The following is an 11,864-nucleotide window of genomic DNA, read 5'->3' on the forward strand; positions in this document are numbered from 1 at the left end:
GAGAAGTGACGGAACAGATTTCACTTTCCTGCAGCAGATTGGACATGGAGGCTCTAACTTCCTTTGTGGACATAATTTCTTGACTGGATTGTATTCTCTGGACTTTACGGAACGAATGAGACCAACTTTGTGTGAATATGTTGATGTTTGACAGAACCAGAGCGCTCAATGGTAAGTGAAGTCCAAATCCACATTTCTGACTTCTCTGTAAAAACGGCCGCGGGCGGCCCGTCGGAACGCTAAGTGGTTTTAAACCATTTAATTAACGTCCTAATGAAAGATAGGGGTTTAATAGGTTTTCTTCTGCCCACTACTTTTCGAGTTTATATAAGAACAAATTTGTGAAATGTGCATTAAGTGTACCTCATACATGTGCTCGAAATAAATCAAATTGAATGAATGAAGTGCTCTCGTGGAAGTGTGAGTACTCAGCGTAAGTCGTAGCCTGTTCTCGCGAGATCTTGGTGTCATGCCCGCCCGGGCTTGTCATTGGTCGCTTCTCTTCGGGTTTGTGGACTCGGGGCATGTGTATGCAGCTAAGCTTAGCATTCTGACATGGCTGCAGACAAGCAAAATGAAGCCAAAGTTTCATCAACGGATGAAAATAAAGAAAATTTGGCTGAAGGTGGCCTGGGATTGGAAAGTATCCTTTGCAACGAGAAATGCGATGTTGCCATTTTGTGTCAGTCGGAGCAGTGCTCGAGAGGAGGCTAAAGTTAGCTGCTAGCTCCAGGGTTAGCGCTGTAAGGCGACGTGTCACAGCGACGCTTTTGATTTTTATTGTAGAAAAAGACAAAGTCAAAAGAAAGACCAGTGTTAAATGAGACACTTCATCTTATTTGACTTAAGCGGCTCGTTTACGTTTTTTATAATATTTTAACATATTTACATTGATAAAAACAGACTAGATATGCTGCTGTCTGGAGAGATGTTCTGTGCTGGTGTTTGGCCTGTCATGTGAATCTGTTTTGTCTTAACTCATTGCCGCAGTCCTGCAGATCATTAAGGAGTCCCAGCAGCAGCATGGGCTCAGACATGGAGACTACCAGAGATACAGGTGAGACAGGCCTGTGACGCTGGCCTCAGACCATGCTGAATGAAGGGTCGCAGGGGCAGATTGTCTTGTCCACTGAGAGCCATAATCTAGACACTGGCTGTGGTCATAAATTTACCAAAATCTGATTAATATCTGGTTTGTAGAGCTCTAAAATGACTTAAAAGACATGCAAACTGCACAGTCTGATGTGAATGTCAGAGGGGGCATGATCAGAAAGAAATCAGATGATTTTGCTCTTTAATTTTAATCATCTTTTATCTCCAATAATCAGATCATAATCAGATTATGACAGTGTGTGTAACCACAGCCTTTTAAGTATTGCGACATTGTGTATTCTATCTGTATTATGTCTATGTGTCAGATGCTGTCTTCTGTCTTATGTTTGTGTGGCGCTGTTTCATTGGAACATTTTTTTTTATTTTTAGAGGATATTGTTCTCGAAGGCTGCGTAGATTACGCAAGACTCTTGGATTCAAGATGGGTAATCGACACAAGTTTGTGGGAAAGAAAATTACCGTTGAAATGCTTTCTGACAGCAGGTAAGCTTTAGTACAGTACCTGTAAAATTGTTTATCGATGAAGATTTATGACAAACCTTTTTTTTCTTCCAGATACCTTTTGATAGTTCTGATGGAAGCTGAGCGAGCATGGAGTTATGCCATGCAGCTGAAACAGGAGGCTAATACAGAGCCCAGAAAGCGGTTCCATCTGCTGGCTAGGCTGCGCAAAGCCGCCAAGCACAGTGAGAGATTGGAGAAGCTGTGTGAGAGCCCACGGGTCGATGCAAAGACTAAACTGGAGGCACAAGTAGGTTCAGACCTGAACACGTTTTCTACTGTAATGATCTGGTATTTTGTGTTTAGTTCAGAGTTGACACTTGTTTTTGTTAATGTAACTGCTTTTGTATGTGACACTTGGTTGCTATGCTGAAAAGTGTATGTGAAGGTTCTATTGGTCAGTTATTGGTCTGTTTTGGAGACTGGCTCTAGTGAGTGAAGACTGCTGTTAATTTGTTTTTGTTTTGGCGTGGGTTACGGCCTACGGTAGCCCCTGTATTCAGAAAATAAACAACTAGACAAAGTTCATTCTTTAAACCTTGACCCTATAATGGGTTTTTGTTCACTGTGTGTGTAATTGACCTAATGGGTAAACTAATGTATGTATTGTTCCAGGCCTACACTGCGTACCTCTTGGGTATGGTTGAGTTTGAGTTGCAGGAGTGGAAGCGTGCCATGGAGGCTTTTAATAAGTGCAAGTATGTTACGTTTGTACTACTTTATTAGTTTGGTCCATATAAAGCTCCACTGATCCTGCTTCTTCTGTGAATATTTAACAAACTCACCATGTTTTTTACCAGGACGATCTATGAGAAGCTTGCGAGTGCTTTCACAGAGGAGCTGGCTGTGCTGTATCGACAGCGTGTAGAGGAGATTTCCCCTAACATACGATACTGTGCTTATAACATTGGTAAGCAGCATAAGAGTTGAGAGCTGGGAGTTACTTCAGAGCCATTTTTCAAATCTTTGTTTGTAGGGGACCAGAACGCCATCAATGACCTGATGCAGATGAGGCTGACGGGCGGAGGTGGGGGCATGATGGCTGAAAAATTAGAGGTATTTTTATTTTCGATTAAGAAGTGTATGTTAAACACAGATTTTTTTTTCCACTGCGAGAGAAATGACCACATGCCTTTATATAACATCTCTGTTCTAGGCTCTCATCACTCAGGCTCGCACTAAGCAAGCAGCCACCATGAGCGAGGTCGAATGGCGAGGCCGAACTGTCCCGGTCAAGATTGACAAGGCCCGCATCTTTTTGCTGGGTCTTGCAGACAACGAGGCAGCCATTGCTCAGGTCAGTATTCTTCTCTTTGGTGTTGGGTCCAGTTAAAGTGGATGACACTTCTATGTGGTAGAAACTTCCAACACATAACATGTATATATATATCACCATGTTACCTTTTTGTTGGTTTAAAAGTGCTGCATTTGCTAAAAAACGGTGTATTAAAAATAGAGCTTTCAAGTTTATCGCATATTAATTTTGTCCATCAGCATGCTTCAGACGGTGAGTGCTTCATACAGGAGAGGAGGGGCAGTGCGTCCGTCCCATCCTTGTTGTGAAAACGCTGCCAAGTCCCGCCTTCTTGTCATGTTTTGATGTTAAAATCCCACAGTACGTCTGCAAAATGCGTGGCTCGCCCCCTCTGCCTTCTGCTCCCACGTGCTCTGCCCTGCACTGTCATGATTGCACTCCACCCTCTCTGCCTTCCCTTTATTTATACCTACAAATAAAATAAGCATAGAAAAAATTAGGAAAATGCAAAGTATGTTATTAAAATATTTTCTTTAAAAAGATTTTTTTTTTTTTTTTATATATATACTTTTTTTGCAGCCCCTCCCTGAGGGGCTGCTTGGTGGGAGCATGGGGATCACTGCATAGAGCTTCCTGGTCACGTAAGGTTTGTGGGTGGAGCCTTGGACGAGAGGTGTAGTCTTGTATACCTAACCGAAAGTAGGGTTCGAATAGTGCCTGAGAGAGACGGCATCTTAAACAGATAGAGCTTATGCCAGTTATGCCTGTGTTGAGTTCATTGCGTGGGTTGAGTTTGTTGTTAACTCGTACTTTAGTACACTAAATATTTGCTGATACATGTAGGAGGCGTGCGTCTTCATCTTCAGGCTTTCATTTGGTTTATGGTGCTCTTTAACATCAGGCCTGTTTTTCATGACTTGAACATGGACTCTTCACACTACATTTACACACTACACACACACCTCGTGTATCGTGATGAGTGACATAGCTTTTTCTCTGAGTACGCACCTAACCTCTATATTTTTCTAACTGGTCTGCTGACTCTAACCCCGCCCCCTGTTATGTGAACATGCAAAACTTCATTCAGAAAATCATTGACAGTGAGTTGTGAACCCCCTTGTTAATAGCACTTTTCCAGACGCTGTGTTCTGATGGACGTTTGTGGATCAGTGCTGTTTTATTAGTTTATTTGCTCTTGTTAAGATGTTGAATCTGCTAAATGCCCACTAGGTGGCACACTGAAAGTACACCCTTTTAAATGCTCCTTTCACATAACAGGTAAAAGGAATGTACAGGGTTTACACTAGCACACCCAAATGCTATTCACCTGTGTGGCATGTCTCATGGCACGACTGCATTCTAAGCATTTCACCCAGAGCACAAAAGACTCCACACCCTGAGCAGACGATCTTTATCAATTACTTCTATTTCTTCTGTGATCTGTGTTTGGCATTTTAACTTAAACTGTAGTACCAGTGTCAATTACAATACTCATGCTCAATTTCTTGTACTAAAGTAATCTTTAAGTGTTATGAAAAAATCAACTTTTACATTATTTTTTTTTAATTTTTTTTTTTGATCAAACAATATTTTTCCACAGTTGCTAATATTCTCTTTTCAAAAATTTCAGTGTAACTGATGCACCAGAGCACATTTTACATGGGTCATTTCTATAGAATGTGAGGTACTAGGTCACACTGTAGGCTCCCTTTGCTCATTTCCTCCTCTAATCAGTCCCCTGTATCTCCCCTGAGCCTGAGCAGAAGGTGCTGAACCAGTCAGGCTGGTTGTGCCGGGCGTTACCAGGGCGTTGGTAGCAGAGGCTAAATAACATCTGCCCTGTGGGTGGATGACAGTGCCGTGATCCATCCATCAGGTATTACTACTAGGATTTTTCTGGTAGCATTCCTCTCCCATCTGAAAGGGACCAACCGCCTCCGCCACAGAGGGGCCGAACGCTGGGCAAATCACAAAATGAAAAGTTTGATTTTTATGTATTTATGTGACTCAGACTGATGTTGTGCATCATTGTGACCAGCCTGTTGGGCCACATACCTTATCCTATGATCACATTCCTGTAGAGAAGTCTCCCCGAGTCCTGTGGGCTCCCCGAGCTCTTTGTATCAGACTTGGTTATGTTTAACCTCAGCGTTGCTGTTCATGACACAGTTCTATTAAAGTACAGTTTGTTATCTGCCAATCTTAAAACAGATCAACCCTAAATGTTTGGTATAAGAAGTTAGATTTATTAATTTGTAATTTCATTTAAAATTATATTTCTCTGCCTCCTGTTTTAGGCTTCTAATGAGGAGACCAAAGAGCACCTGTATGAGACCTTGTTGGCTGAGTGCAGAGACACCATCCAGGCTGTGAGGGAGGAGCTGAAAGCTGAAGTGGTACGTGTGGGGTCAGATCTATGGAGGGGGGAGAAAGTCCTCATGTCACAGTGTTTGATTTAAACAGAAGCAGAGAGAAAGAGGCTCTGAAGAGAGTGGGAAGGTGTCCAACATGCAGTTTTTGCACAGGTAAGTGTTTTTCTTCAGGATATAAACCCCCTAAGCTCTCACTAAATGTCTTTTCTCTCCATTTCCTCAGCTATCTGACTTACATCAAGCTGTGTACTCTGGTCAAGAGAAATGAGAGCATGGCCCACACGCTGCAGGCCAAACTGAAGGAGCCTCAGACGGATGAGAAGAGAGGCCCTCGCCCCCAGGACCTCATTCGCCTCTATGACATCATCCTGCAGGTGCGGGGGGGAGGGGGGTAATTTTGCCCTGTTGATTACATTCTACTTTTGCCATGAAATATCCAAAAGGTAAAAGCACAAATGTTGAACCTGATTATTTCTATTAGTGACGAGCTTTAAGCCATGTGAGCCATGCTGTTACCTCCTCAAAAACATACCTGGAGTTGTGTTATGTTTCATTCACACATGTTTGAGTAACCCTTTATTATTAGTCTGTCTACATCTACAAGTTCAAAATGCCCTGTTCCACCTCATGATGTCATGAAGTGGTAGTTTTCAAGTGAACAGCTCCTTTTACCTTGAGTTCAGTAGAGATCTAGGTGCCACAGTGTTTTCGGTTTGAGAGAAGGACTCAGCCTGAATATGCAAGATTTTTTGTGTTAAACATGTGTGAATGAAACACAACACAACTCCAGGTCTATTTGTGATGAGAAACATCAGAACAGATCAGAGAATGGTGTAATGTGGGCCCTTTTAATGCCAGTGAAGTTTTTGGTGTTTGTTTTGAGCGGTCAGTGCTAAAGGAGTGTACCTCGTCTGGTTTGTCACTCTCCCTCCTTTTTTCTCTTGATGTGGTTCTAATCCGAATCCCTTTGTTCCTCCAGAGTTTGGCCGAGCTGTCGTCTCTGCAGGGTCTGGAAGACGACCACATCTTTCAGAAGGAGGTGTCCCTGAAGACACTGGTTTACAAAGCTTACAGGTCTGTTTCCTCTTCAATGACATACACAAGAGGTCATTAGCAAAAACAGATCAGTGCTGCTTGGAAAAGTCCCGGAGGCTTGCCGTTGACTCTTAGTAGCAGGCCGGTCGACTGAAATTTGGGGGCCTGGGCCAAAAAGGGGGTTGGGGGTTAGTGGTTAGGGTTAGCAGTTGAGGTTATCAGTAGGGGGTGAGTATTAGCGGTTGGAGGTTAGCGGTTGGCCATTAACCGTTAGCAGTTGGGGGATAGCAGTTGGGGGTTAGCAGTTGGGGATAGGGTTTTGCTCTTGAATTCTCCATATATTCATGTTTGAACCTTATGATCATCTTTTGTGTGTTCCTGCAGGTATTTCTTCATAGCTCAGTCTTATGAACCTCTTTTGTGTGCTCTTGCAGGTGTTTCTTCATAGCTCAGTCTTATGTGCTGGTGAAAAAATGGAGCGAGGCCTTGGTTCTGTATGAAAGAGTTCTGAAATATGCGAAGGAGGTGCAGTCCAAGGCTAAAGGCTTCAACAACAGTCTCAAGGTTTGTTCTGGTGCAAACTTTGAACTATAATCACAAAGCTTCAGAAATGTCCTGAAATCACTTGAGACCCTTTATGTTTTGTGCAGGATCTGCCTGATGTCCAGGAGCTCATTGCTGGGGTCAGTGCTGAAAAATACTCCCTTCAGGCGGCAGCCATTTTAGGTCCGTTTTGCCTTTACGATTCCAAGTTTCCTTTGTTTGAATCTGCAGTTTATTTTTATTTTTTTTTGTGTGTTTTAGATTCAGATGAAAATGCTGAAGTCCTGACTCAACCACAGGTTAAAGACGTCATGGTAAGACCACAGTGTTTTCATGTCTGTAACTGACACACTTAGAGGTGAAGAGCTTATGTGCAGTGGAGGAAGAAGTGCTCCATTTCGTTAAGTAAAAGTACAGATACCAGAGGAAAAGAACTACTCCAGTAAAAGTACCACATGAAAAAATATACTTAAGTAAAAATATTAAAGTTAAAAAATGTACTTAAAGTGTTTAAAGTATTTTTGGGAGAAAAAAAATCCATTAAAACAAAATACATTTTTAAAAGTAAAAGTATTTCGCACAGATTTTGAGGTCTTTTTGAGTTCTTTAAATGTAGTGATTTCTAGCTAGCCGCCGCGTTCCACATTGGAAGTGATCATGGACACGCTTACGGCTCCATCGACTGTGGCTCCTCTCCCTGTAACTGCTGCTGTTGGACTCGTCATTTTGGTCTTAAATGTTCATATTAACCCACTCTACATGATCCTGGGGTTTTTATTTTGTGTCTATAAATGAAGATATGAACATTAATAACAGACAAATCAGGTGCCTTCTTTCTCCGAGGTCGCTTTTTCTACCATTGGAAACCGGTTTGATTGACGGTGTTGCTGTACATCCCACTCCTTGTTGCGGGCAGGAAGGGGTTTTACCTTCAACAGCCTTGCTCCGGATTGGCTCTTTGGTTGCTGTGCTGTTTGTGGTCAGAATTCCAAATATGGAACTTTGCTCCAAACTGGCCCCTATAACTACTAGCCTCAATGAGCTCCATTTGGAGCCTTCTTTATAGTCTGTGGTTAGGTTCCACCACTGCTTATGTGACTGAGTTTTATTTATTTGTTGTTTTTTTTGCAGCCCCTGTGTGATCGCTTGGACTTGTTCCACCTTGACTCTACTCTTGTTGGTAAACAACCCAATCTGGTGCACTTCCCTCCTGACTTCCAGCCAATCCCGTGCAAGCCTCTGTTTTTCGATCTCGCTCTCAATCACGTCGCGTTCCCACCACTGGACGACAAGGTTGAGCAGAAGGGCAAGGGCGGCCTCACCGGATACTTCAAGAACATGTTTGGCTTCGGCAGCTAAATCCAAAGAGAAAGTAACGTACAGCACAGCCATCTCACCACGAGCCTCACGCGATCCAGCTTGCTACAGCTACGACCATGTTTAAAGGTCCCATGACACTATTCTCTGATCTCTTTTCTAATGCCATTTCCTCATCACAAACACACCCGGAGTTGTTTTATTTCATTCACACATGTTTAATACACAAACCCTGTATATTTAGGTTGTTCCACCTTGTGATTTCATTGAGTGGTGATGCAGGAAGTGCCCTACTGTGTTTTTAAACTCCACAGACCTTCACTAGATCATTTCAGCCTTCATTTGGATCATTTCAGCCCTGGAATTGCCAGTCTCTACTGAACTAAAGGTAAAAGGAGCTGTTAACTTGAAAACTACCGCTTCATGACGTCACAAGATGGAATGACAGACTAATAATAAAGTGTTACTCAAACATGTGTGAATGAAACAAAACACAAGTCCAGGTCTGTTTTGAGGAGGTAACAGGATTAGAACCTCTGACCTCTGACCTTTATTTGCCTCATCATATTTGGGTGCTAATGCAGGTTAAAGATGAGTTTTATTTTATGTTTAGAAATGAATGAGTGTGTCCCATCTAAGACAGAATGGCCCATGGCCCAACAAGCGCCTTCTGCGTCGAGCTCTGCCTGAAATACACACGTCATTTCATCTTTATATGTTCCATGTCTGAACTTTATTAACTCTAAAGACATCATTGTTATTTTCAGCCTTAGTTACCCGCTGCTTTTCTTGGCTGTGTGGAGTTTAAATGTACTATGCTTTTTTTTTAATTATTGCTGCTAGGTACAATGATGAATGAACCAAGAAATACTCCTGAAATTTTGAAGGGTCCATCTGAAGTTTGGTGACCTCGCTTTAGATCGCGGATGTACAGTTGGTCAAATTATGTATTGATTTTGATCCATGAACCTGTAAATCCCATTTTTTTAACTATCAGTTGTGGCTTATTTTGTTCCTTTATTCTAAATTTGAGCTGGATCTGGTTTGTAGTAGTGAGCACCTGTACATTTTTGTCCTCATTAAAATAGTTTATCAAGCAACAGTTTTGTGTGTTGACTTAATTAATTTTCCTTAAATGTGTCTGGTGGAAGTGTGTGGACTGCACCTTTTAGGGAGGTGTGGAGACGTGCCTCAGGTGGGTGTGAGCGTGTTTAGATTCATTCCATCAAATGTGAATAGTTACAAGAGTGTGTTTCTCTGAGGTCAGCACTGGGTGTTCTGATGGTCTGTAGCGTTCTGCTCATGTTCTACAGTGACTCATGTTTTACATTTAAGTCCAGTCCTTTCCCTCTCAGAACTGGTAGAGTCTTGTGTATGTTCTAGAGCGATTGCAGGTGCCCCCTGTGACTCAAACCAGCAGTAGCAGTAGTGGGAGCAATATAAAATATTAAAACCCTGTGTTGGCTGGAAAAGGCTGCTATAGAGAACACACTCTTAAGTGTAGAGTTGTGTGCAGAGTGAGGGGTTGGATGAATGAACCGTGGTCACTCGGAGCAGCCGGGCTGCATTCCTCGCAGTGTTCTGTCACTGATAAGCTCCTGAATGACAACTGTATAAGACAGATGTCAGCCCTCTTTAGCAAGAGCGAAGTAACACAGAGCGAGTTCCAGGCCGGTGTTGACTGTACACATGTAGCCATTTGTACACATGTATTTGTTAGAGCAACACTCTCAAGGGTAAAAACACAAAATGGTGTTCTCTGTTAGTGTTTATTAAGACATTATTCAGATGTGTCAGAGTCAAATGTATTTGAACAGGATTTTTACACTTTTCTGTTTAAATTAGTTTTTAAAAACATGCGTCTCGCTCTGCAGAAATATTTCCTTTAGTTTGCTTTGTTAAAGTTCTATTGAAACAGTAACAACTCTTTGGTATTTACACTTTACGCTGCATTAAATCACTCCACAAGTGGAAGTGCTGCATTATAGCTGCAGCCACAGCTGCCCTGGGGCAGACTGATGAAGCTGTAAATCTGCTCGACCACAGGGCCCAACTCAATCACACACTCACCACTCTACACGGTTCAGGGAGTGTACAGCTCAAAGACACAACTGTGTGTGCTGGTCAGAGTTGGAATTAAACCACCAGCCTTGTGCATGTCACTCAGTCACTGTCATTAGAGTAGAAATACTACTACTACAACTGCTGCTCATACTACTACTGCTACTATGACTACTACTACTATTGCTGCTGCTGCTGCTGCTGCTGCTGCTGCTGTTACTGTTACTACTACTGCTAATGCTATTGCTACTACTCCTGCTACTGTTACCTCCACTACTACTACTGCTACTCCTACTGCTAATGCTATTGTTACTACTACTGCTGCTACTGCTAATGTTATTTATACTGCTCCTACTACCACAACCTTTTGTACGTCACTGTCACTGCAGAGTAGAAGTAGTTTAATGATGAAGTTTTATATGTTTTGTACAAAGGAGCAAGATTTTTGGCTCTCACAGACCTGTAAATTCTTCTTTAAGAGACTCTGTCCTCCACTCGTTACCTGTATTAATGGCACCTGTTTGAACTTGGTATCAGTGTAAAAGACACCTGTCCACAACCTCAAACAGTCAGACTCCAAACTCCACTATGGCCAAGACCAAAGAGCTGTTAAAGGACACCAGAAACGAAATTGTAGACCTACACCAGGCTGAGAAGACTGAATCTGCAATAGGTAAGCAGGTCGGTGTGAAGAAATCAACTGTGGGAGCAATTATTAGAAAATGGAAGACATGCAAGACCATTGATAATCTCCCTCAATCTGGGGCTCTAAGCAAGATCTCACCTCGTGGGGTCAAAATGATCACAAGAATAGTGAGCAAAAATCCCAGAACCACACTTGGTGAATGATCTGCAGAGAGCTGGGACCAAAGTAACAAAGGCTACAATCAGGGACTCAAATCCTGCAGTGCCAGACGTGCTCCCCTGCTCAAGCCTGTACATGTTCAGGCCCATCTGAAGTTTGCTAGAGAGTATTTGGATGATCCAGAAGAGGGTTGGAAGAATGTCATATGGTCAGATAAAACCAAAATAGAACTTTGTAGTAAAAACTCAACTGTTATGATCCCAGTCTGTCGTTCCCCCCCCCCCCCCCTTGAAATTTTGAGTGAAAACATCCTTCCATCAACAAGGGCATTGAAGATGAAACGTCGCTGGGTCTTTCAGCATGACAATGATCCCAAACATACCACTCGGGCAACAAAGGAGTGGCTTTGTAAGAAGCATTTCAAGGTCTTGGAGTGGCCTAGCCAGTCTCCAGATCTCAACCCCATAGAAATCTTTGGAGGGAGTTGAAAGACTTACAGAATACGTTTGATCTCTGTCATTGCCAACAAAGGGTATATAACAAAGTATTGAGATGAACTTTTGTTACTGACCAAATACTTATTTTCCATCATAATTTGCAAATAAATTCTTTAAAAATCAGACAATGTAATTTTCAGAATTTTTTTTCTCAGTCTCACTACTAATACTGTTACTAATAATAATAATCACTGTTCACTCTATTAAATAGTAGGTTGGCCATCGCTATCTGTCAGAAGAGAACAAAACTGTATAAATGTATTTATAAAATGTATTCATAAAATGTATTTGTAAATGTATGTATGGGATGATGACAGACTGACTCAGTATCTCACCTGTTTGAACTTTTAATACAAAATCTGGAT

At 42.1% G+C, this 11,864-nt stretch overlaps 1 protein-coding gene across 2 annotated transcripts; it reads left to right on the top strand.

Annotated features, from left to right (window-relative positions):
- Positions 1-495: 495 nt before the first annotated feature.
- Positions 496-9,236, top strand: srp68 (signal recognition particle 68). 2 transcript variants are annotated; one of them, XM_033977635.2, is made up of 16 exons: positions 496-643; positions 991-1,057; positions 1,483-1,596; positions 1,669-1,864; positions 2,230-2,312; positions 2,415-2,524; positions 2,591-2,670; positions 2,771-2,911; positions 5,167-5,265; positions 5,333-5,394; positions 5,465-5,615; positions 6,221-6,315; positions 6,711-6,840; positions 6,927-7,002; positions 7,081-7,133; positions 7,951-9,236. In XM_033977635.2, the coding sequence occupies exons 1-16, from the start codon at positions 556-558 to the stop codon at positions 8,176-8,178; spliced, it is 1,773 nt and encodes a 590-aa protein (XP_033833526.1). In that variant the 5' UTR covers positions 496-555; the 3' UTR covers positions 8,179-9,236. The 2 variants fall into 2 exon arrangements, with proteins under 2 accessions (XP_033833526.1, XP_033833653.1); XM_033977762.2 differs by having other exon boundaries at positions 520-643; positions 5,336-5,394.
- The last annotated feature ends 2,628 nt before the right edge of the window (positions 9,237-11,864 follow it).

The sequence above is a fragment of the Periophthalmus magnuspinnatus genome, chromosome 1 (genome assembly GCF_009829125.3).
Source record: "Periophthalmus magnuspinnatus isolate fPerMag1 chromosome 1, fPerMag1.2.pri, whole genome shotgun sequence".
Classification (NCBI taxonomy): domain Eukaryota; kingdom Metazoa; phylum Chordata; class Actinopteri; order Gobiiformes; family Gobiidae; genus Periophthalmus; species Periophthalmus magnuspinnatus.

Bases quoted from the DNA above. Each gene is read 5' to 3' on its own strand.
- srp68 (XM_033977635.2), top strand. From the start codon at position 556: ATGGCTGCAGACAAGCAAAATGAAGCCAAAGTTTCATCAACGGATGAA. The intron at 1,597-1,668 runs GTAAGCTTTAGT...TTTTTCTTCCAG, and splicing joins GAAATGCTTTCTGACAGCAG to ATACCTTTTGATAGTTCTGA. The intron at 5,395-5,464 runs GTAAGTGTTTTT...CCATTTCCTCAG, and splicing joins AACATGCAGTTTTTGCACAG to CTATCTGACTTACATCAAGC.